General features: G+C 39.2%; 2 protein-coding genes across 4 annotated transcripts in view; one reads left to right on the forward strand and one right to left on the reverse strand.

Moving 5' to 3' along the window:
- Fgf14 (fibroblast growth factor 14) overlaps positions 1 to 23,088 on the forward strand; it is a 657,991-nt gene extending 634,903 nt beyond the window's left edge. For all 3 annotated transcript variants that reach the window (XM_046454899.2, XM_058582739.1, XM_046454900.2), the window contains exons 4-5: positions 12,861 to 13,059; positions 16,631 to 23,088. In XM_046454899.2, coding sequence (XP_046310855.1) covers positions 12,861 to 13,059; positions 16,631 to 16,767 — 336 coding nt within the window. In that variant the 3' untranslated portion in view covers positions 16,768 to 23,088. The remainder of the gene's footprint in view (positions 1 to 12,860; positions 13,060 to 16,630) is intronic.
- Positions 19,417 to 26,133, reverse strand: part of Itgbl1 (integrin subunit beta like 1) — a 227,187-nt gene continuing 220,470 nt past the window's right edge. The window contains exons 10-11 of the mRNA XM_046454898.2: positions 25,155 to 25,268; positions 19,417 to 24,156 (exon numbers count right to left, since the gene is read on the reverse strand). Coding sequence (XP_046310854.1) covers positions 24,065 to 24,156; positions 25,155 to 25,268 — 206 coding nt within the window. The 3' untranslated portion in view covers positions 19,417 to 24,064. The remainder of the gene's footprint in view (positions 24,157 to 25,154; positions 25,269 to 26,133) is intronic.

A 26,133-nucleotide genomic window follows, 5' to 3' on the forward strand; every position in this document is an offset into this window, starting at 1 on the left:
AACTTTTACAGGTCCTTTCTAAGGAAACACCTTTTAGAAATTAGCATCAAGGAAAAGCAAAGATTTTCTCTCTTAATTTTTACAACATATTGTCTTTCTCTTTTGGTCCCAGCTACCTTCCTGTGATTCTTTTTTTTTTTTTTTCTTTTTTTTTTTTTTTTTTTTTTTTTAATTTTTTATTGTGGGTTGTTCAAAACATTACAAATTTCTTGACATATCATATTCCACACTTTGATTCTAGTGGGTTATGAACTCCCACCTTCACCCCATACACAGATTGCAGATTCACATCAGTTACACATCCATTGATTTACAAATTGCCATACTAGTGTCTGTTGTGCTCCGCTGCCTTTCCCATCATCCACCCTCCCCCCTCCCCACCTCTCCCCTCCCCTCCCCTCCTCTCTCTCTACCCCCTCCACTGTATAACCCTGAGGGTCTCCTTCCATTACCGTGCAATTTACCTTCTCTCTCCCTTTCCCTCCCACCTCTCATCCCTGTTAAATGTTAATCTTCTTCTCCTGTTCTTCGTCCCTACTCTGTTCTTAGTTACTTTCCTTATATCAAAGAAGACATTTGGCATTTGTTTTTTAGGGATTGGCTAGCTTCACTTAGCATAATCTGCTCTAATGCCATCCATTTCCCTGTAAATTCTATGATTTTGTCATTTTTTAATGCAGAGTAATACTCCATTGTGTATAAATGCCACATTTTTTTTATCCATTCGTCTATTGAAGGGCATCTAGGTTGGTTCCACAGTCTTGCTATTGTGAACTGTGCTGCTATGAACATCGATGTAGCAGTGTCCCTGTAGCATGCTCTTTTTAGGTCTTTAGGGAATAGACCAAGAAGGGGAATAGCTGGGTCAAATGGTGGCTCCATTCCCAGCTTTCCAAGAACTCTCCATACTGCTTTCCAAATTGGCTGCACCAATCTGCAGTCCCACCAGCAATGTACAAGTGTACCCTTTTCCCCACATCCTCGCCAGCACTTGTTGTTGTTTGACTTCCTAATGGCTGCCAATCTTACTGGAGTGAGATGGTATCTTAGGGTGGTTTTGATTTGCATTTCTCTGACAGCTAGAGATGTTGAGCATTTTTTCATGTACTTGTTGATTGACTGTATGTCCTCCTCTGTGAAGTGTCTGTTCAGGTCCTTGGCCCATTTGTTGATTGGGTTGTTTGTTCTCTTATTGTCTAATTTTTTGAGTTCTTTGTATACTCTGGATATTAGGGCTCTATCTGAAGTGTGAGGAGTAAAGATTTGTTCCCAGGATGTAGGCTCCCTATTTACCTCTCTTATTGTTTCTTTTGCTGAGAAAAAACTTCTTAGTTTGAGTAAGTCCCATTTGTTGATTCTAGTTATTAACTTTTGTGCTATGGGTGTCCTATTGAGGAATTTGGAGCCCGACCCCACTGACTGTAGATCGTAGCCAACTTTTTCTTCTATCAGACGGCGCGTCTCTGATTTGATATCAAGTTCCTTGATCCATTTTGAATTCACTTTTGTGCATGGCGAGAGAAAGGGATTCAGTTTCATTTTGTTGCATATGGATTTCCAGTTTTCCCAGCACCATTTGTTGAAGATGCTATCCTTCCTCCATTGCATGCTTTTAGCCCCTTTATCAAATATAAGATAGTTGTAGTTTTGTGGATTGGTTTCTGTGTCCTCTATTCTGTACCATTGGTCCACACTCCTGTTTTGGTACCAGTACCATGCTGTTTTTGTTACTATTGCTCTGTAGTATAGTTTGAAGTCTGGTATCGCTATACCGCCTGATTCACACTTCTTGCTTAGCATTGTTTTTGCTATTCTGGGTCTTTTATTTTTCCATATGAATTTCATGATTGCTTTCTCTATTTCTACAAGAAATGCCATTGGGATTTTGATTGGCATTGCATTAAACCTATAGAGAACTTTTGGTAATATCGCCATTTTGATGATGTTAGTTCTGCCTATCCATGAACAGGGTATATTTTTCCATCTTCTAAGATCTTCTTCTATTTCTCTCTTTAGGGTTCTGTAGTTTTCATTGTATAAGTCTTTCACCTCTTTTGTTAGGTTGATTCCCAAGTATTTTATTTTTTTTGAAGATATTTTGAATGGAGTGGTTGCCCTCATTTCCATTTCAGAGAATTTGTTGCTGATATACAGGAATGCCTTTGATTTATGCGTGTTGATTTTAAATCCTGCCACTTTGCTGAATTCATTTATTAGCTCTAATAGTTTCTTTGTAGAGCCTTTTGGGTCTGCTAGATATAGAATCATATCATCTGCAAATAGTGATAATTTAATTTCTTCTTTTCCTATTTTTATGCCTTTAATTTCTTTCGTCTGTCTAATTGCTCTGGCCAGTGTTTCGAGAACTATGTTGAAGAGAAGTGGAGAGAGAGGGCATCCCTGTCTTGTTCCAGATTTTAGAGGGAATGCCTTCAGTTTTTCTCCATTCAGAATAATGCTAGCCTGAGGCTTAGCATAGATTGCTTTTACAATATTGAGGTATGTTCCTGTTATCCCTAGTTTTTCTAGAGTTTTGAACATAAAGGGATGCTGTACTTTGTCAAATGCTTTTTCCGCATCTATCGAGATGATCATATGGTTCTTATTTTTAAGTCTATTGATGTGGTGAATAACATTTATTGATTTCCGTATATTGAACCAGCCTTGCATCCCAGGGATGAATCCTACTTGATCATGGTGTACAATTTTTTTTATATGTTTTTGTATCCGATTCGCCAGAATTTTATTGAGGATTTTTGCATCTAGGTTCATTAGAGATATTGGTCTGTAGTTTTCTTTCTTTGAAGTGTCTTTGTCTGGTTTAGGTATCAGGGTGATGTTGGCCTCATAGAATGAATTTGGAAGTTCTCCCTCCTTTTCTATTTCCTGAAGTAGCTTGAAAAGTATTGGTATTAGTTCTTCTTTAAAGGTTTTGTAAAATTCTGCTGTATACCCATCGGGACCTGGGCTTTTCTTAGTTGGTAGTCTTTTGATGGTTTCTTCTATCTCCTCAATTGATATTGGTCTGTTTAGGTTTTCTATATCCTCCTGACTCAATCTGGGCAGATCATATGACTTAAGAAATTTATCTATGCCTTCACTATCTTCTAATTTATTGGAGTATAAGGATTCAAAATAGTTTTTGATTATCTTCTGTATTTCTGAAGTGTCTGTTGTGATATTGCCTTTTTCATCCCGTATGCTAGTAATTTGAGTTCTCTCTCTTCTTCTCTTCACTAGCATCGCTAAGGGTCTGTCGATTTTGTTTATTTTTTCAAAGAACCAACTTTTAGTTTTGTCAATTTTTTCAATTGTTTCTTTTGTTTCGATTTCATTAATTTCAGCTCTGATTTTCATTATTTCTTGCCTTCTACTTCTTTTGCTGTTGTTTTGCTCTTCTTTTTCAAGGATTTTGAGATGAAGTATGAGATCATTTATTTGTTGGTTTTTTCTTTTTTTAAGGAATGAACTCCAAGCAATGAATTTTCCTCTTAGAACTGCTTTCAATGTGTCCCATAGATTCCAATATGTTGTGTCTGTGTTTTCATTTATCTCTAAGAATTTTTTAATTTCCTCCTTGATGTCTTCTATAACCCATTGATCATTCAGTAACCTATTGTTCATTCTCCAATTGATGTATGCTTTTTCCTTCCTTCTTTTATCGTTGATTTTCAGTTTCATTCCATTATGATCAGATAAGATGCATGGTAATATCTCTACTCCTTTATATTGTCTAAGAGTTGCCCTGTGACATAATATATGATCTATTTTTGAGAAGGATCCATGTGCTGCTGAGAAAAAAGTGTAACTGCTTGATGTTGGGTGGTATACTCTATATATGTCAATTAGGTCTAGGTTATTAATAGTGTTATTGAGTTCTATAGTTTCCTTATTCAACTTTTGTTTGGAAGATCTGTCCAGTGGCGAGAGAGGTGTGTTGAAGTCTCCCATGATTATGGTGTGGTGGTCTATTAGACTCTTGAACTTGAGAAGAGTTTGTTTGACGAACATAGCTGCACCATTGTTTGGGGCATAAATATTTATGATTGTTATGTCTTGTTGGTGTATGGTTCCCTTAAGCAGTATGTAGTGTCCCTCTTTATCTCTTTTGATTAACTTTGGCTTGAAATCTATTTTATTTGATATGAGTATGGACACGCCTGCTTGTTTCCGAAGTCCATATGAGTGATATGATTTTTCCCAACCTTTCACCTTCAGCCTATGTATGTCTTTTCCTATCAAATGCGTCTCCTGTAGGCAGCATATTGTTGGGTCTTGTTTTGTGATCCATTCTACTAGCCTGTGTCTCTTAATTGGTGAGTTTAAGCCATTAACATTTAGGGTTATTATTGAGATATGGGTTGTTCTTCCAGCCATATTTGTTTATTTCTGTTACTAAACATTGTTTGTTTTCCTCTTTGATTGTTTCCCCCCCCCCTTTACTGTCCTACCTCCCACTGTTGGTTTTCATTGTTATTTTCCATTTCCTCTTCCTGTAATACTTTGGCTAGGATGTTTTGAAGAGATGGTTTTCTAGCTGCGAATTCTTTAAACTTTTGTTTATCGTGGAAGGTTTTAATTTCATTCTCCATCCTGAAGCTTAATTTCGCTGGATACACAATTCTTGGTTGGAACCCATTATCTTTCAGTGTTTGAAATATGTTATTCCAGGATCTTCTAGCTTTCAGAGTCTGTGTTGAAAGATCAGCTGTTATCCTGATTGGCTTGCCCCTAAATGTAATCTGCTTCCTTTCTCTTGTAGCTTTTAAAATTCTCTCCTTATTCTGTATGTTGGGCATCTTCATTATAATGTGTCTAGGTGTGGATCTCTTATGATTTTGCACATTCGGCGTCCTGTAGGCTTCTAGGATTTGGGATTCTGTCTCATTCTTCAAGTCTGGGAAGTTTTCTTGTATTATTTCATTAAATAGACTGCTCATTCCTTTGGTTTGGAGCTCTGTACCTTCCTGTATCCCAATGACTCTTAAGTTTGGTCTCTTAATGTTATCCCATATTTCTTGGATGTTCTGCTCATGGTTTCTTAACAGTCTTGCTGAGCTGTCTATGTTCTTTTCCAGTTGAAATACTTTGTCTTCATTGTCTGATGTTCTATCTTCTAAGTGTTCTACTCTGTTGGTAGTATTCTCCATTGAGTTTTTAAGTTGGTTTATTGCTTCCTGCATTTCTAGGATTTCTGATTGCTTGTTTTTTATAACCTCTATCTCCCTGTATAGTTGATCCTTTGCTTCCTGGATTTGTTTGCGTAATTCGTTGTCGAAGTGATCTTTCATTGTCTGATTTTGCTGTTTAATGTCTTCCTTGATACTCCAGATCATCTGAAGCATGTATATCCTGAATTCTTTATCTGACATTCCATCTGCTGCAGCTGTTACCTCTTCTAAAGTTGCGTTGACCTGCATTGCTTGTGGTCCTTTCTTTCCTTGTCTTTTCATACTGCTTGCGTATCTTTCCTGCAGGTGCGGGCGGCGGCTCTGCTCTCTCCTTATTCCAATTGGGGTGTCGTGGCTACCACGCCGGCAGGTCACTGGGCCTGTTCTGGGAGCTGGTGGCGGCTCTGTTCTGCCCCTACTCCAATTGGGGTGACGTGTCTGTCGTACCAGCAGGCCACTGGGCCTGTCCTGCTGGTCGGTCGCAGATCTGCCCACCTTTCGGGCACGAGTGGAGGCTCTGCTTTGCCCCTACTCCAATTGGGGTGTCGTGACTACCCCGCCTGCAGGATGCTGGGTCTGTTCCTGGCAAGGGAGGCGACTCTGCTCTGTCACTACTCCAATTAGGGTGGTATTTGTACCCCGCCGGCAGGCTCCTGGGCCTGATCCGCAGGTCTGTTGTAGGTCTGCCTACCTTGAAGGCGCGGGCGGCGGATCTGCCCTGCCCCTCCTACCACGCCTGCGGACCCCTGGGCCTGATCTGCAGGTTGATCACTGGTCTGCTCACCCTGCGGGCACGGGTGGCGGTTCCGCTCCACCCCCACTCCAATTGGGGTCACGTGACCACCACACCGGCAGGGCCTGATCCGGGCGTGGGATAAGGATCTGCTCTGCCCCTACTCGAGTTGGGGTGACGTGTGTACCACACTGGCAGGCCACTGGGCCTGACCCGCCAGGCTGTCACAGGTCTGTTTACCTTGCAAGCGCGAAGGGCGGCTCTGCCCTGCCCCTCCTACCACGCCCATGTACTACTGGGTCGTGGGTCTGCCCACCTGGCGGGTTTGGGTGGCGGCTCCGCTCCGCCCCCTCTCCAATTGGGGTCACGCGGTCACCACGCTGGCGAGCCGCTGGGCCTGCTCCGGGGGCTGGCGGCGGCCCGGCTCCTTCCCTCTGGCTCGAGGACAAATTGAGGAGACTCGGGTGACTGAGCCTCACCCCCCTTACCAGGAGACCAACTGCTTATGTCACCGCTGGTATTGATGAAGATCTCTCCTCCACCGCTTTCTGCTGACATCAGATCTCTGCCATGTTGGTATCCTATGCGAATGGCAGCATTTCGTTCCCCTTGCCAGGCAACCCAAGCAATGGGTGAGTCCTGACCTGCCCTCAGCAGGACCCGGACCGAGACACAGTTTCCGCGGGCTCCTAGCCCCGGTCCAGGGAAGTTCCGGGAGCCGGAACTCGGCCGCTCCGTGCTCGGTGTAAGCTCCTATAAGTGTAGGCTCCAAGAAGCAGCCCCCGCGGGCTCAGTTCCGGGAGCCGGAATTCGGCCGCCTAGTGTTTGGTGTATGCTCTGATAGTAGCAGGGTCCAAGAAGCAGCCTCCGCGGGCTCCGCAGCCCTGAGCCAGGGCGGTTCCGGGACGGTTCCGGGAGCCGGAACTCGGCCGCTCTGTGCTCGGTGTAAGCTCCTATAAGTGTAAGCTCCAAGAAGCAGTCCCCGCGGGCTCAGTTCCGGGAGCCGGAACTCGGCCTCTTGGTGTTTCGTGTTTGCTCTGATATTAGCAGGGTCCAAGAAGCAGCCTCCGCAGGCTCCGCAGCCCGGAGCCAGGGCGGTTCCGGGACGGCTCCGGGAGCCGGGACTCGGCCGCCCCGCGCTCCTGTTCACTCCGATAAGATCAGATTTTAAGAAGCCCCCAGGCGCTGAACCCTAGCAATCTGTCTGCAAGCCGCAGGCGAATTGCAGCCTGAAATTACCTGTTCTATGGCCGAATGAGCTGCGGTCAGTCAAAAACAGGTGTGGTGACGTCAGTTTACCAACATGGTGGCTGCTGGCCTCCTCTGTGGTCTGACCGGTGTGGAGAACCGAGATGGACCGCTTCCTTCCCCGTCTCGAACCCAGAATTCAGCCCTGAGTGCGGTGCTTGCGCGTCTGGCAGAAACTGCAGCGCTGTAACCCTGCGTCTCTATCCCAGCGCGCCTTGCAGACTCCAGCCGCGGGGCGATTCGCTGAATAAGCAGTTTTACCCTCCGTGCGACAAACCTCTCGCGTTTGAGTCCCCGTAGCCGATCCTCATGCGATGGAAATCCTTCCTCCAGGTTCCGGCGCACCCCACTATTGCTGGAAATTCCCAACAAGATATCCTTCAGCCGTCCTGACTTGTCACACTCCCACACAGTGAAGCAGCACACGGGGGTAATGCACTCCCCTCGCCGCCATCTTCCCTTCCTGTGATTCTGATAGTACTTCTCCTTTAATTGTGCTCTTGATTTTATATATATATATATATATATATATATATATATATATATATATATATATATATATATTATGTTAGTACTACTAAATTGAACACACACATAAGCTTATTCTGCAAATAACTTTCTAGTTCACTTTGCAAGAGACTGGAAATCAACACATCAGTGTTAAAGTGTCATTAACTTCTTAAAACCATCCTCCACATGTGAACAGATTTGCATTTAAAAGATACTAATAAGGCCTTGTGATTATTGCCTTGCTTGTTCAATAATTCTTTCTCCCACTTACAAGAGGTCTCATTTGTTTATCAATGTACAACACCCTTTAATCACATTTCTCCAACCAGCCTTCCCATCCACATCATGTACCAGTTTGCCCCACAATGCCTCAGTGTAAACTAATCATAGTTCTCCGAATGTGCCATTACAGGGCAGAGACCTAATGCAGAACTGTGCATCCATGGAGGTCCTCTCTCTTCACTGGTTCTTATGATCATGCAAGAAAGATCTCAGACATGTTGCTCACAACAGCAGGCATGAATTTATGAGAAGATAGGAATAGGAAAAAGGGATGATCTCAAGGGAGAGAGAGTATGTCTTTGCAGAGAGGAGGAGGACAGCACACCCCTTCTGCCCATCAGTTTTATTGGGGGCCCCAGGGAAGTTTCCAGAATCCTGCCTAAATTCACCTCTTGATTTTGGGCAGCAGGATGACATCAGACTTTCATGTCCCCACTGTGAATGAGCTAGATCACTTTGGCCCATGTTGATGAGTTCTCAGTGGAATCTGTTCTTGCAGATTTTATGGTTAGGGGGAAGTCATCTTTACCTCTCTGAGTTCTAGGATCTGGTCTGTGTAAGGGTCACAAAAGTTCCCCTTTTGGGGGTAGATTGTGTCCTTCTCAGCTTTTTGGGATCTGCATTTCTCCTACAAGAAACAGGTTGTTTGCTCAGAAATGTCACATGTCCTGTTGACTTAAGACAGGCAAGGCTGGAGGTCAAGTGCTTTTAAAAAGAAAGTTCCTGGAGGTCAAGAGAGAAACAAGGTAACCTGCAGCCTAGGAACTGCACGGAGGCTTTGATAGCGATGCTTATGGAGTCAGAAATTTTAAGAAAATCGAGTCCCCCAGTTTTGGCCTCAGCCCCTCAATCACTTTGTCACCCTTTGAATAGACCTCATCAAGATTTCTTTGTGAGGGTCTTGATGTTTTGGTTGCCAGAGTGATTGGGGATTGTGACATAGTTTCCGTGGTAAGGAAGGGTCCGTATTACCTGGTAGGGTGCAGCAAGATCTCCAAACAGTAGTTTTCCTTAAGGGGGATGGGAGTGATTGTGGCTGGGGCATGCTCTGACTTGCCAGGCCCCCCTCTTCCAGGGGCTGGCTTGTCAGATAAGGCTCCCTGTGGTCTTTAGTCACTCTTCCTTGTCCTTTCCCGCTCACCCAATACGTGGCTGACCAGCTGCCAAACAGCAGCTCAGCATTCACTACCAGTTATCTTTCAGGAGACCATTTACTCCACCTATAGTCACTGTAGTATTTTAAACACAAGTCTACCATAACAAAGATTGCATTGTACTATCATTTTTTTTTTATTTTACTTCTTTTTTGTTTGTTTGTTATTGGGTTTTGGTCTGAATTTTTTTCGTTGTTGTTGTTGTTGTTGTTACTGGAATTAAACCCAGGACACATTACCACAGAGTTCACTGAGTTACATCCCCAGCCTTTTTATTTATTTATTTATTTATTTTTTTTTTTGAGGCAGGGTTTCACTAAGTTGCTGAGGTAGGCCTTAAACTTGCAATCCTCCTGCCTCAGCCTCTGTGTTGCTGGGGTTATAGGCATGTGCCAACATGCCTGGCTGAGATGAATGATTAACCTTATTCATTTTAGTTTACCTGGTGTTGAGCCCAATACTTGATATTAAAACTGCAGTTGTGACTAATGATTTAGATTAATTTTGATTTGCTGAAATCTTTTTTTTTAAGAGAGAGAGAATTTTTAAAATATTTACTTTTCAGTTTTTCGGTGGATAAAACATCTTTATTTTTATTTTTATGTGGTGCTGAGGATCGAACCCAGTGCCCCGCGCATGCCAGGCGAGCACTTTACCGCTTGAGCCACATCCCCAGCCCCTGAAATCTTAATAGAATTGAAATAACTGGTACGGAGTATATTTTTCTTAACCATAAGTAATAGAGAATTTATTTTAGAATAATTATCAAGTGCTTACCATATGCCGAGTGCTCTTCTAATGTGTATTAATTTATTCAGTCCTTCCAATTTCCTTATTAGTCTATGCTTTTTGTCCTCATTTTAGGGATAAGTAAACTGAAGCCCAAAGAGATTAAGCAATTTCCCCAAGGACATGTGGTCAGTAAGGAGTTGGATCAGGGTTGAACTCTGAAGATTCCATTTACATACTGAAAGTGCATGTGTGTGTGTGTGTGTGCATGTGTGTGTGACATACAAAACCAAAAAACAATAAATGACCTCAACTTTCATTAATTATGTCACTTCTCCTGAGAATGTTTTAGGAACAGATTAGATTCTTGAAAAGTCTTGAGAAAATGTATCAGACAAAAATATCTTTGAATGTTGAGTGTGTGTGTGTGTTGTAATGATTTATTCAGGGATATAGAGATGGCTGAAAATGTATCAACCAGTCTCCACCATCATTATGAAAGCAGTAATTCTCATTTAAAGATAAGAGAATCACATAGCTGTGAAGTCACAGGCACAGCTCACAAAACCGTATTGTGGAATCAACTTTCTCAAAGTCCTAACACGCAGGTGTACATTTGAAAAGAATGTAGTATCAGAAGACCTTAAGGTTTCTACTGGGAATAAACTACTTCCTCCCCATGAAGAGTCTTCATTCACTTTTACCTTTAATTTGGTCAGTTCAGTGTAGAGACAGTGCCTTCCTAATTTGCTGAGGGTGCAAGCAGAACCCACCATGTTTTGCACATTACTCTGGGTGTGATTAGATAAGAATGAGAGTTAGACTACCCTGTGGGTCTACATTTTCAAAGCTAGAAACCCTAGTGTCTGTGAAGGATAGGAATCAGTGATCCCTCACTGACATGAGTCAGTCCCTGGCCAGGAACTTCATGTACCAGAAAGTAAATGCCAGCTCCCCTGGCCTCCACTGAGTGACCACCAGGTCAGCCTTTACCATCCCTCTCCTGACTGTAGCTCCCCTGGCCTCTACTGAGTGACCACCAGGTCACCTTTACCATCCCACTCATGGCTGGTTTTGAAACAGATTTTAACTAGTAGATCCTAAGCTTAGATGCCTTGCCATGTCTTCATTAAAAAAATAAAAAAAAAAAAACAAGTGGCATGTCAAAGTCTAACTTATCTGTCCAAGGCTTAGTTTCCACCAACATGGTATGTTTGTTAGTCTCTTAGGACAGGTTAGATTTATTGCATTCCATTTTATTTTATTTTCCTCACCACTCATGTGTGAACATGCACTATTTTGTCAATTTTCCTCTGAGGGAGAGCTTGGACACTGACTCAGTAAGATTCTCACTGATGAGTGAGAGAACCAACAGAAGGATATTTGGAGAAGTGAAATTTAGTGCAAGGCCAAGACATTTGTTTGGATGGGATTTTATTTGAACCTGAGGTAACATCACCTAGAAGAAATGAGAAATGGAGATTTATGCAAATTCCTGTGGGAGGGGGCTAACCCTGTCTTCCAACTATTTTAATCTCATCAGTTGATCACTGTATCTGTCACCTTTGTCCTAAAAAGCATTGGTCATTAACAAAGTCTATTTCCCTTGGAAACTATTACGCTCAGTGAATTGGTTAAAGTTATGAAGAACACCAAATAAATTATATCCTAATAACGACACAATCTGATAATTCACACTCTTGGGGGAAACACCGAAAAAGAAAATTTCTATATGCAATTATGAGATATCGCTTATAACAGTTAGCATAAATTCAACTCTTAAAGATTCTATTTTTTAGCTCCTAAAGAATGCTTATAAGAATATATTTTTGGAAGAAAAACTAAGGTTATTTCTGCAATGGTAAAATCTATTAAAGTGAAATTAAACCTTATATATATTTCTTAAGTTCAGTTATAATTTTAAAAAGATCAGTGACAGTACAACTCTGTTTGCATCTGTAGTTTATATATTTATACAATAGCACAATGCTAAGACTATTTAAAAATAGCTACAAAAACTGGTTAAGTGTCTTCCATGTTCTGTAACTAGGAAGTTTGAATTTTGAGGTTATATTTAATAGAGGTCTATCAGAAATGCATGGAGTTTGCAACTTTATATATTTTATAAACATGCATGTCAGTATATTCATTACCATTCATTCTAAAATAAAAATGCTTATAAGTATATAGAATCATCTGTGAATATTTTTGATATTAATGATAATCATAAATTATCAAACTTTATGCTGTGCATCGATCTATGTACATTATGACATTGAGCCTAATGTAATTTAACACTCTGTATACTTTTCAAAGATATTAGGTGGTTTTCAATCAGGGCAGCTTTTGATGTTTACCTTCAAGAGTTCCAAAGGGAATTTAGTGGAGGGCCAAGTGGAAGGCAAGGGTTGTAAACCCTGGAACTAGGTAATAATTTTCAGCTCTTGTCACTGTGACCAGCTAACATGACTCCTGGCTTCAACTGGTCATACAACAATAGCTCCGGTGACAACCTGTGTGCCAGCTGATTGTCACAATTTTGGTTCAGTTTGTTTCTTTGTAGGGAAAATACACCACCTTACAACACTGAGCTCCAAGGAACAACTGGCCACAATTAGGAGTATCAGATGATCATGTCCATGAAAATATGTCAATCATTATACAGTGTCTTAAGTATGTATTTATTTTTGTTCACTTTATTGTGAATATATGATGCTACTATAATCTCCCTGTTTTTGAACTACTCCTTTAGTGAAAATATTGAATTTGCTCACATCTTCTATTATTAAATAAAGGACATCCATAGTTTTGTCTGTAAATACTGTATGTATTCACAATAGTATCAGATCTTTTCAATTCATTTGTATTGAAAACAACATGCAAACAATTCTCATGGGAGGAATAGGTGTATCTAGGAATCCTTGCCATAGGGCAGACACTTCTACCATGTTGGATGAGTTTGGGGAGATTAAACTGAAAACACAGTGAAGTTTAGTTCCTTCCTCTAACTTTCTTCTCCTTTTCTCTCCACAGGAACTTTTTACACCTGAATGCAAGTTTAAAGAATCTGTTTTTGAAAACTATTATGTAATCTACTCATCCATGCTATACAGACAACAGGAATCTGGTAGAGCCTGGTTTTTGGGATTAAATAAGGAAGGGCAAGCTATGAAAGGGAACAGAGTAAAGAAAACCAAACCAGCAGCTCATTTTCTACCCAAGCCATTGGAAGGTGAGTGCTGTGTATGAATTTTCCCTATCCACTTCCTTCTTAAATTGCAAAGTCAGCCCTCAGCCAGGCTGCAAGGAACCTTCGTGGAGTGTTGAAAATGCTCTTTGTGTTGATCTAGATGATGATAGCACAAATGACTACTTAAGTTGCTCATTTTGATTTGTGAGGTTAGGTGTGCAATTCATTGGTAGAGCTTATGTTTTTTTTGTGCACGTGTGTGTGTGTGTGTGTGTGTGACATTTATTTTTCCATGTTGCAAATCCTCCCTGCCTGATTATTCTAATTTCTGAGTAGTTTTAACTAATTAATTGAAAAAAAAATAAAACCAATGATAGTATTACAATTCTTAATGATAGTATATTAGAAAAATAAATTTTGCATATGGAATCAAAAGCATTGCCCATTTTGATATTTTCCAGGTGGAGGTAATTACCTACTGGTGAATTATTATAATTACAGAAAATAAAGTAATAATAATTTGACTCTTAAAGATAGAATTTGTTGATGTTACATTATCTTCTTCCAAACTGCATAAATTATTATTCATTTACTAAATTGTTTTTCCTTTCTGAAAATAATCTATCCTCATTCACCTACATACAATGGAACCTTCACTTCTCATTTACTTTGATCAAATCGAAGGCACAGGCTATGAAGTTTTGTTAATTAGTTAAAAACTTCTGTACCTTTTTCATTAATGATTATGTCAGAAGGGTCATTTACTTTTATCTATGTAATTTATTTGAGAATTACAAAAAATATTGATTTGAGACTATTCAAAAGTCTTTTCTAAAGGAATAAATGAGAAAGGACAAAAGAGCTCAAAACTCCCTCCGGTCAAGGTCCCTCAGGTTGCTAAAAACAGCTACCTGGACTAAAGGAACCAGAACACCAGGCCCAGCCAGGGTCACACAGAAAGGCAATGGCCCCTCATAAGGTCATAGCAAGACCAAGACCTCTGCTGGCTGGGATAAGCCAAAGCAAATCTCTCACATTGCTCTCAAGACCCTTGGCATTTTTTTAAAAAGAAAAGTTTCAATCCCGTGGGTTTTTAAATATTATAATGATTGATTTTTTAAAAATCATATGAGATGTTTGGTGTCATTTTCATTTCTAGTTTTAAAGCCCACAATAATGTTTGGCTTTTAAAGAGCACATAATGTCTATACTTGAAATAATTCTGTTCCTTTTTCTTCAAATTGATTGGTCTAAAATTGATGCTACAATTCTACTGGCTTCACAGGGTTATTGACAGACTCTCCTTGACTAAAGTTTAGTTGGGCTCCTGTTTGGCCTCTAAGCCTTGACCTTGCTGTCCTTGTGTCTGGCCTGCATTGTCCAGTTATATAAAGATTCTTGCTACATCAGAGAGAATCTCCCACCCTTACTATCTGGCCACTCTTGATACCTTCCCCCTCACCTGACCTCCAACACAACTAAAAAATATTTTTTAAAAAAGTGTTTAGACCCCTGTGAGTTCTGTTTAATCAGAATCCTTCCTATCCTTGATGCCTCTCCTATTAATATTTCCATCCACTGACCCCACCCCTACTCCTGGGCCATGCTGTTTCCAGAATGAAGCCCAATTCTATGCTGAGGTCTCTTTCCCCTAGTGCAATAATTTCTGACTAAAACCTGCTTTCCTTAGTTTAGAAGAAGTGTTTTCTATTCAAATACTTTTGTTTACTCTTCTGCAGAAGAACACATCTTAAGGAACTGCATCAAATATCTTAAGCAAGATTTTCTTCTTTATTTTATTTTTTATTTTTATTTTTATTACTACAGGAAAATCTTAGTCATCAAGAAAAAAACACACTTCAGTTTTATAATCCATATTATCCATTGAGGAATATGATAAGGATAATTTGAAATGTTGAGCTGTCAATTTGTCATGATCTATGAGGGGACAGTAAACTTTCAGTTTTCCTGAATTTAGAAAACCACTCTAGTTTGCCAATAATACCTTTATAATTTCAATGATATTGACTTCCTGTCACTCTTAATTTACTTCTTGAACAATTCTTTGGAATCCAAACAATTAACCACCAGGTCCAATCTGTAAAATGAAAAAAATTATTCCAAAGTCTTAAAATGTGAGTGAATGATTCTCATTACATGGTAGATTATAGGGAAATTAGAGGAAAAAGAAGTTAAAGATTTCTAAGTTCTTCCCAACTAACATATCCATGATGTGGCTTTGTTATTCCAAGGGATTTTTGGTACCATCAGACTTGTCAATATTCAAATGCAATTTACACAATTTAAAAACAGTCCATGGTAGCCCCACAAAGACCTGAGTTTTATTTCCATCTTGCTTTGTCTTTTCATTGATTTTATATTTTGAATATAGATCAAATTGACTAAATTACTAAAACCTTGCTTCTTGACTGAGTAAATGTAATAAAAACCAGAAGGTAAAATTTGGAAAGCAGTTATTTTGTATATTCCATAGGAAATATCTGAGGCTGTACTGGCGTGATATCATAACCTCAAGTGGGCATGCAGTCTTGGGCTGAACTGTGCTATGTGAGTGTTGAGTGTATGTGTAAGGAAGAGCTGTTCAGCATGTTTTCAAATAATTAGGAGAGCGAATTCCTCCAACAAAACAAGGGTGTGGGCACTGTAAAAACAGAGGTCATCACAGCTGCCTTAATATAGAGTAAAATTCATTTTAAATTCTCAAAACCCATACGTACTATAAATTATAGAATTGAAAATGTTAGGATAGATTAAGTATTTGGTTAAAAATTGATATTCTAGGGCATTCATCTCTCTTACAGAACTTTGTAGATAATCAAAGTCAATGCTTTGAAACTATTACCTCCCCATTCCATTCCTAGTGGGAGTTAGTGATTGAAATGTGCTTCGAGGATATGGATTAGTTCCTCTTACTACCTGGCCAAGTCACTTAATACAGGCTGCAAGACCCTTCATAGTTCCTTCAGTTGCTATATTGCCGTTCTATGCCTCTGCCCTATGTCATCAATTATGAGATTTTAATAATGTATCAAAATGAGGCATAAAAATATAAATGCCACACAGTTGCCTTCAGAAATACAACCAGAGCTCTCTGGAAGGGCCCTGGTTTAAGGAAAGGGAGTTCTTTGTGGTTGCTTTGTTTAGCTTTGAAGTCATCACAAGAGTGACTATTTTGCTTTTGAACCACTTGCGAGGAAAGTAATTTAATGATCTAGGGCATGAATGCCTCACCTCAAAAAAAAAAAAATTGAAAGAAGTTCAAGTGTTGATAGTACTATGCAGGGGAAGTCTGTGTTTTCCCCTCTCTACCAGGATTAGTCTTGTGTACCCACACACACACACACACACCCTTAAAGTCAAGGCCATTAGGTCCCACTTATTTTTTTCTCTTTGACAAATATAACCCAGAGCATGTGGAGCAGGTGAAGCCCCCTGTTTGTGCATTGGAAATTGCTGCCTTAAAACCAGAACAATTGTGTGCGTTCTGGGAAGAGCGGTGGGCTGCTTGCTGGGGTCCGCGTGTCAGGGTGGGCCTCTCCTGCACTTCACCAGGCAACATTTCCTTTCCCTCCTCCTCTCTTCCCGCCACTAGTTGCCATGTACCGAGAACCATCTTTGCATGACGTGGGCGAAACGGTCCCGAAGGCTGGGGTGACGCCGAGTAAAAGCACAAGCGCGTCTGCCATCATGAATGGAGGCAAACCAGTGAACAAGAGCAAGACCACATAGCCAGACCCTCAGGTGTTGTGACTTACCAGTCCTGAGCGCAGGTGAGCGATTTATCCCCACCAGACTCTCCTGCTCCCGTGCCCACGAGCAGCGGGACGCAAGCAGATGCCTGCCCTTGGCTGTCTCCGAACTTCTCTGTTGCAAGTGGATAAATCTCAACCTGTGGCCCCCCCCACACAGGAAGACACCTGGATTACCAGCCAAACTCAGACCATGGAATGCCCTACCAGATATGGAATGCCTTTTTAATATCTTTTCTGTGACTGTGACACTTCATGTGAATGACATACTTCACAAGTACACTCGATACCTTGCCTGCTGACAGCTACCCATAACCCTTTTTGAGTCCTGTTTCAGCGAGATCCATGTGTTTAAGTTCAATTTTGTAGCACACGAATAATATTGAGTAATTTCTAGTTAGACGCTGTAAACCTGTGCTATTATGGATTTCTCTTCTTCCCGTTTTTACAGGGCTGCTCGCTCCACTGTCTGTGACCTTTTGCAGGGGTTGTGTTCCTCTAGATCTTACGTGTGGTAGTTGGCTTAGTTCGGAGAGCAATCAGGGAATCAGGAAGCCTCCTAAACCTATTATTACAAATTGCACCTATAAAGATTAAGATCGTTGTCTCTGGCTCACATAACCGATTAAACACACATATACACTCTATCCAGTAGCAGATTCTGTGCTCCCAGGGTTGGCATTGCCTGGGTGGGAAGAGGTCAAACACAATCCATGGGACGGTCTCTAAGGTACGTGTTTGACACCCCCTCTAGTTTCTGTGTGTGTGTGTGTGTTTTATACATATCACAAGCTTACTGGTAATGGTAACATTTGCCTTGCCCAGCGAGCAAGACCCACTGGTTTTTGAGAATGTGGGTCCAAAGAATTCTGTAGGCCTTGTAGGCCTGATTAAGGTTCATTTTTCATCTATTAATCCTCATTATTGGGAAAAAAAAGGAAAATAATAACAACAAAAACAACAACAAAAACAACAACAAGGAGAAATAAATCATTACAACTTACATGAAATGCGCTACCTAAGTCCATGTCCGATCTCCTCCTTCCTGTTTTTAATGAACCGAATTTAATGCCACCTGTTTGGGGCTGCCACTCATCCTCAGCCGAGCATGGGCCAGGCCACTGGGCTGTTGTGTTCCTTTCTGCAGCAGCAGTGCAAACGTTAGTTATAAATTAGACTTTAATATTTTTGGTGTTTAATGACAAGTTTTTAAACTGGACATATTAGGAAAAAATATTTTTTTTAGCTCAGCATGCTGAGTCCAGTACTGTGGACCTCACCAGTACATACCTCTAACTCAGCTCTTCGGGGCACCCATTGCCCAAAGGCTGGGTTAGAGGTGCCTTGCCATGATCTCAGAATACCGTCTGTTGAATTATCCTAGATGCAAATAAAGGCAAACCAACACACTCCAACATCAGGTTTTATGCCATTCCATATATTTGCTTTTTTTTTTAATTTTGCTTTCTTGATTTCTTTTTTGATTGAATACCACTAATCTCTGAGTTTAGGGAAGACAACTGGTAAGAAGGCCGTGAATCATTGAATACATATTGAAACTTCCATGCAAAATGTTCAATATTGGATATCAAGAGCTTTAAAATGTTTAATACTAAACTGTTTGGAAATATATTTGTTAACTCTGTGTACACTTAATAAAATTCAATGTTTCTTCTCAGAAGAGTTGAGACCAAATTGAACCTCATTTATAGAAAACAGTATGTGAGAATCAATGTACCAGCCTCTTGCTGTAATTTCCATGTGGAAGGATGACCTGGTTACCATCTTACCCCAGCTGCACTGTGGGGACTGGGAAATTATCTTGTCACCGCTTTCATACATCACCATGACAGCCCTTACCCAGCATTGAAATTTTTTTGGCCTGCTTAGCTGATTAAAGTTTCAGTACAAATTTAACTGTTTATGCTTATTTCATTTTCACGTTAGATTCCACTTTAATAAATAAAGAATTAGCATACTGTTTGAGTAGATTTATTGTCAATAATGCTAAATTACAAAGACAAAAAAAAATGATTCTTTGACCATTCTTGATTTGGTATACCCCATTTTAAAGCCTACTGTTTTTAACAAGATGTGCTAAACTGTATTAAACAAATTCCATTAATTAATTATTTAGGGAAGACAGGTATCCCATAATATGTGGCAAACAACGAATAGCTTTTAATTCCAATTAGACAGGCTTATAGACATGCGTAAACCATCACTCACACACACACACACACACACCCGAAACAGCCCCACCTATTTGTTTTTGGCCATCTGTCCTACTTGCCAGTTTCTTCGACCCCACAAGCCTGTTTACTGGTTATAATGAAGACAAGATTTATTTTTGTAAATGATGAAGATTTATGTAATGTCGTACCTCTGTTTTGTTTTTTCTGGGTTGTCTATAAGGGCATTTATCGCTATGACTAGATGTCAAAATACTTTCTTCTAACACGTGTTTAGACGTATTGCAGAGGGTCTTTGCTATTTGTAATTTAGTTGGATCATTACGTTGTGTCTGGGCTCACCTGTTGCATGGGAAGAGGACAGCACTGACGAACTGCATGCAGTAGGACCTGTGACCAAGAACTGTTGGTATGTAGAACTCGATTGACATACAGAGTTTGTCTGCACTGTACAGTTTCTGTGTTTATTATCATCTGTTGTATTCACAAATACAACATATTGAATAAAATATTTATATGAAGGCATTCAAAAAAACATTAAACAATTTTATGTAACAAAATGGAATCGCGTCACCCACAAATATAGAGCAATGTCATGTAAATAAGTTGGTAAACACAATTTCTCCCTTTTACCATGCCAAAGAAAATTTTAGCTCTTTGATAATACCTCTCTTGCTATTCTTCCAGGATAAGACTCCACCATTTTTTTCCCTCAGAAATTAAGTTTGCTATTATTAAGTACAATCTGTCACTATTGATGTTCTGTATAGTAAATATGATGGAATTCATTTGTACTAATAGATCGTGTGTTTTGTACCTCCATGTACATACATCCATTGTTTCAAGTCCCCATAAAATCCCATTCCTTCTGCATGCATATCTGGCGTGGGAGGCTCTTTCTACTGATTTGTTATGGTAGCTGATTGCTTTGCCCATCCCTCAACAATGCTCAGAAATGTTCATTGCTTTGTTATTTCAAGTGACATTATTTCTGTTTTCTAATAAGTTTACTTTGTAAAATTTGCTACCACTTTACTTAGAAAAATCATAGAAGACAGGAAAATAGTCCACAGTATAAAGGTAAAATGGAACTGATCATCATTTCATTATGAATCCTGGAGAATTTGGACATCTGCACTCTAAACATTCACTTGTCCTGAGTGTTTTGGAGTGGGGAGTGTAAGGAGGTCAAGATGGGCCACAAGGACTCCTGTTCCAGTCCTTCGAATTGTCCTGTTGACAAGTAAGCAGAGTTTCCTTATCACTCTGGCCACCTGCCTAAACAGTTTTTTGTTTTTTGGGTTTTTTTTTTAGGATGATCAATATCAAATTTGGTTCTTCATTAAAAAAAAAGGAAAAAGAAAAAACGCTTTCTTTCTTGTTCAAGTTAGACACGGATTATTTCATTTAAAGTTTTCTTCCTAATGTAAAAGGGATGATTACTATTTGATATCTCCCCAAGAAGAAGAGACACCAAACTGGCTAAGATTCAGTTTAGAAGGAGGCAAAAATTATTTTCAATTTTGTTTTAGAAAAAGACTATATGCAGGGGAAACACTTAAGCTAAGTGCTCTTTATATCACAAGATGCAGTCATATTAAAATCTAGAATGTATATCATGTTACCTTGGAGTCAAAGCTTAAGTTTCTTAGTTTATGAGGTGATATGGAGGGTCAGTTGACTCTCTAATGCCAAGTAGGGTTTCAAAGTTTTGACAGTGAATTTTCCAACTAAGGCTGAGTTTTATTTTTGTTTGTTTCCCATTTCATTTTGATATTTCAAGTGACGTCATTTCTGTTTTCTAATAAGTTTACTTTGTAAAATTTGCTGCCACTATACTTGGAAAAGTAATAGAAGACAGGCAAACGGTCCATACTATAAAGGTAAAAAGGAACTGATCATCATTTCATTATGCATCTTGGAGAGTTTGGACATTTGTACTCTAAACATTTGCTTGTCATGAGTCTTATTCTGATGTCTCTTGGAAAAGACCGTTTGCCCTTGAGGTAGGTTAGACAAGTCCTTCCAATGTGCTACTAGAATCTAGACTGAGCTCAAGGAGTCCAAAAGGAAGCAGGTGTAGAGATTCTCCCCTAGTGTTTTAGGTCTTTGGTTGGTTTCTATTAAGCCCTGTGGAAAAATTTTTCAGGGATGGAAAGCAGGGTTGCAACCCAGCACTGTTGGTGAACTTGGTGCCTCCTCTCCAATTGATGTTAATCCCACTGTAACTTTTCAAAAGCGTGAACAAACCAATAAGATTTGCTTATTGTCTCCCACCCACCACAAATTTATTCTTATCTTTCCTTCCTTTTCTTTTTTTAGGAGGATATTTCTGAGTTAGTAATGGAATCAAAAATCAAAGTATAAAGAAATATAAAGTCACTCTTAAGGAGGGTAGAAGTAATGTCTTCATATGTAATTTTCCTCCAATCTAAAATATGTAAATTCAGTGACTTCTTTATAGATATACTGAGGTTGGCACTATTACAGCCCAAATCACACATGTATGTAAACACCTGTACACACATGAAATGTTAACAGCAGACAGAAAGAAATTAAAAGATGATATTTCTTTTTTCATAGAGAAAGCATTCATTAGAGTTTCGGTACCAGGTGATTTATGCTATAACTCAGTTTGGTTCTGTAATAGGTAACTAAATGGGCTCCAGAAAATGACAAACCATAACATATTTATATATTAATTTAAAAATCAGGATAAATCATTTTCAACTTTATGAGATAATTATTTCTCAATATCTAAACTTTTACTTGGAATACATAAATGCCAAGAGCATTTTTGATGCTTTTCTTATATAGTGAAAATATGAAACAGGCAACATTTTTATTGTACTTGCTGTCCATGAAAAGGAATAATAGTGTAGAGAGAATTAAAAGAAAAAGAAACAACTGAGATTATGTGATGAGCCACAGGAATCTAAATGTAATGCCGGAGGAGCACAGTTTGGCAAACCACTTCTCAGCTGTGAGAGTTCAGAGTGGGTCTGCTCTGGAGCCCTGGAGCTCAGAATGAATTTTCATCTTTTTATGGTTTCAAAGTATTGAACATAATCAAAGAAGTACATGCAATAGAGATGTATGTGGCCCACAAGGTCAAATATATTTGTTATCCAGTCCTTCATAGAAAGCTGAACTCTGCAACATGGGAATTTGAAGGGCGTCTGTTCCAAGATGGGTAGATAATGTAATCAAGTCCATTGTCCATCATCAAATAAGTCATCAAGATTGTTATGAAAAATTAAGATAGGTTTGTTTGAGGCTTACAATATTTATGGAGAGGAGAGGAAAGAATATAATCATATCATTTCTCCATTATTTGTATTTCCCTTATCTTACAGAACTGACATGCTCAGTAATAGAGATACAATTAATATGGCTGAACTCCTTAATCTCAGGATAGAGATAACAATTTTATAAGTCTATGAAATAATGAGAACATTATTAATACTCAAAAAATTAGCACCAGTTAAATTTTCTCTTAAAATAATTTTCAATATTAAATTTTGAAGTAATAAAGCAGATGCATATTTCCTTATTTTTTTTGGTGGTTTGACTTATGAAGCCCAAGCCATCATTCTAGAATATTTACATCAACATAAAATTTCCAAGTAAAAATTTTCATCTGAAAATAATACATAAATGATTTTGCTACGTCACTTTAGGATTTTACAAAATAATTCACATTTAGAAGAAAAAAAGTGTTTTTTTTAGCTCTAAATAATTAAAGATTGCCTAAACTAATGTGTGTAAGTAGAATTAACTGTATATATGTAAGGAAAGCCCCAATTATTGTACATTTTCATAATTCAATGTGAATTTCATACAAAGCAAAGTATCACCATTAAGAAAATAAACATTTTGTTCCTATCACTGACTGAATATTTGTAATTTCTATTTAAGCCACTTCTAGATTTTGGAGGGAATCCTCTACTGAGCTTTTAAGATAAGTGCCTTTTATTTATTTATTTTTATTTTTTGCAGTACCAGTTCTTTACATGACCCTATACTTCCTTAGGAAAGAAGTCTTTTAAGAAAAATGAATGCATATTTCAGGCTCATCCTATTTCTAACTAAATATTGTTTGTTTTTTTCCCAAAAGGCCACATTACCATGGAGTAATTCAAATAGTAAAAAAAAAAAAAAAATCTGATTTCTTGTACCTGTAACCCCTGACTAGGTTTTAAAATGTGATCTCTTAGTTCTAGGAACCTAAAATGGATATCCCTGAATAATATACTTTTTTGTTGTTAATTTTCAGTAGGAAAATATATTCTGACACAGAGTATAAACAACTTATGTCATTATTTATTAAAACTTTAAAATTGTACATTTTTCATAATTTCTTCCTTTATCTTAAGAGAATCTTCTTTTGTGAGTTTAAAATGAGAATAGACAAATGACTTAATGGCTAAAAATGACCAGTCTTTTTCCTTTCCAAAGGACTCCAGATCTGGTGATTCCTCCAAACAACATCAGACCCTAAATGTATTCGTCTTCATTGTCCCCACCCAGAAGTGTGGAGTGATATGGAATCCTAGAAAAATCAGGTTTCCATGAGAATATATCTTTTCTTTATATTCTATTGAGGTCTTTCCTGTGTAGGGACAAAGAGCTCTAAAAACAGCACCATCAGCACTTCCTAAGTCCAGCACACGTGGCATTTGGAGTCACAGCATTCTTTGCTGTGGGGACGGTCCTGTGTACTTCAGGGGTTGCACAGTATTCCTGGCCTCTGCCTGCTAGATTCCCATAGCACACTTCCTACCCACCCCCCGCCCCAAATTGACCATCATAATTCTCCATAGACATTGCCAAATGCCTTCTGGGTGGCAAAAGTTCCCATGCTGAAAACCACTGGTGAAATAAAAATTCTTTCAGTGTTTTTTATATCAGAGTTGGTTTAACGCATTTTTAATGGGTACCCAGATTTCATTCAGGCGGTCAGAAATAGAAAAACATACAATAGTGTGTTTAACCTGTCCTAGTGGTGATTATACATGAGTTCCTTTGCGTTACACATTCTAATTGCCTAGAAAAATAAGAATCCAGTCTTTGCTTATGGAGTTGTCAAGGATATTCTGTGCCAAGCCAGATTTCACACGCATTCCCATTCCATCCATCCCAGCATTCACAGTTTCCACAGCTACATATTCCATTCCCTGCAATAAAACACACATAGGCAGCATGATCAAAATGCACCAAAACACACTATTATAAACCAGACAGCCCATTAGCCCACTGTTTTACTTATTCTCTCTAGATACAATGCAGAGAGGATAGTAGTAGCAATGATCTTACTACTACATCTTATTAAGCAACAAAAAAGAAATCTGATCTTTCAAAGAATTGAGGATATCTATTTGGTGCCATGATCTATGAATCAAATGGCAACCGTCCTGAGTCACTCCAACTGGGCTACCATGTCACAACTGTGTTATCCTGTTATGTCTGACTTAAAATATCAAACTCCTTGACAGGCCAAGGAGTCAAGTATCCCAGGACTCTTAAGCATCAGGGAGGGGCAAAAATGATGTCTGCTTTAGTGACATACACAAACATCCCTCTCTGCCTTCAGCTAGAGGTGAGGACGGCAGATCGACATGTCCTCATTTCCCCTGTAACTTGCTCAACTAAGTGTATCTTATAACAAATTGTTAGGACTCAATTAGGGCCCCAATGGCTAGTACACAGCAAGCTTTTCTTACAGCTTGGCCCTGCCTCTCCTCCCCATTCACACAGATACATTCATCCTGTCCCCTGGAAAGAACCCAGCACACCAAGGAGGGGCACCTGGGTCCTGTGTAAAATAACACACCATTTCCTACACGATGCTCAAAATAAAATTGCCATCAAGAGGTTTCTTTTCTCTTTTCAATATATAATTGCATATGTATGAGTTTGTAGGGTGGGTTACCTTGTGGGAATTTCACAATGATCATATGATCTGGTTTCATTCTTTTGTATTCTTCTAGGCCTGGGAATAATGCCAATGCTCATTAAAAATGCCCACTTCCTCTTTCAGTCATTTCATATTAACAGTTGTCCCTTAATTATACAGAAGCTGTCCTGTCTGGTCACCTAAAGCATTGTTGGCAGGTGTCCCCCGGCTCTATTGCAGACTGTGGAGTAGAACAATTAGAAGAGCTCAATACTGCACCTGTACAAATGAGACCGTCATGTTTGTCGCAGTCTCTGTCATCACAGTCGCAAAATTCCCCTGAAACGTACCATTCTTCAGCAGAACAGATGCACTTTCCACAATGGCAAGAACCTGAAACCACAAAGGGAATTACTCACTGTCACCAAATAACCGGAGGTTTCCATCTAGAATAGAATATCGTTGACACACTGACAATAGGATTCTAATAACCTATCTTCCAAAGGTAAAAGTTTATTGAATAGCTGGCTTCTCGGAGGGGAGCTTTACTTACTGTAATTCATAAAGGTCATCCCGGAAAGCCTTCATTATGGATCTAGACAGTTGCAATTAGCCTTGAACAAATGTCCCGAGGCCCAGTCTGGTTGAAATGTCAATGAGAGCCTAACTGGCTGCTTCTTATAGATGGTCTCCCATAAAGGTATTCAAAAATAGTTTTTTTTTCTCCCGAATTAAATCATGTTTTTAAAGTGCCCATTCTTTAATGGAATCTAATAGTAAATTCTATTAAATGAGGATTTGTCTTATGATTAAAATAACCACTTAGATACTTGGCTAATAATTTTGGTTTTTTGTTTCCATGAGTTTCTTAGCGTAGTAATGGTGAATACCTGCATGTGCGGTGGCCCGTTGTTACAGTGCTAACATGCACACACAGGCTTGTATATGCTTGATTTATCAGATGTCACCCTCAGGATTTCCTGCTAGAATATAGACTAGCTATAAACCTTCAAAATCTTGAGACTATGGGGCTCTAGGTTCTATAAATTTTCCCACTATTTCACCCATTTCTCCTCTTTTTGCCTCCTGTCTAATTTTAACAATTTACTGCATGCTTATTAAAATATTTTATGCTACTGAGAAATAATTTAATTAATGGAATATTTAAAATCAAGAAAAAACTCTGAGTTCAATGATATTCCAAAGAGAAGAGTGTCCTCAGTTTAACCATCTTTCATGATGGGTTGAAAACACCCAC

Source organism: Marmota monax, unplaced genomic scaffold (assembly GCF_021218885.2).
Source record: "Marmota monax isolate L192 unplaced genomic scaffold, Marmota_monax_Labrador192_F-V1.1 WCK01_AAM20220418_F8-fsc00026, whole genome shotgun sequence".
Classification (NCBI taxonomy): domain Eukaryota; kingdom Metazoa; phylum Chordata; class Mammalia; order Rodentia; family Sciuridae; genus Marmota; species Marmota monax.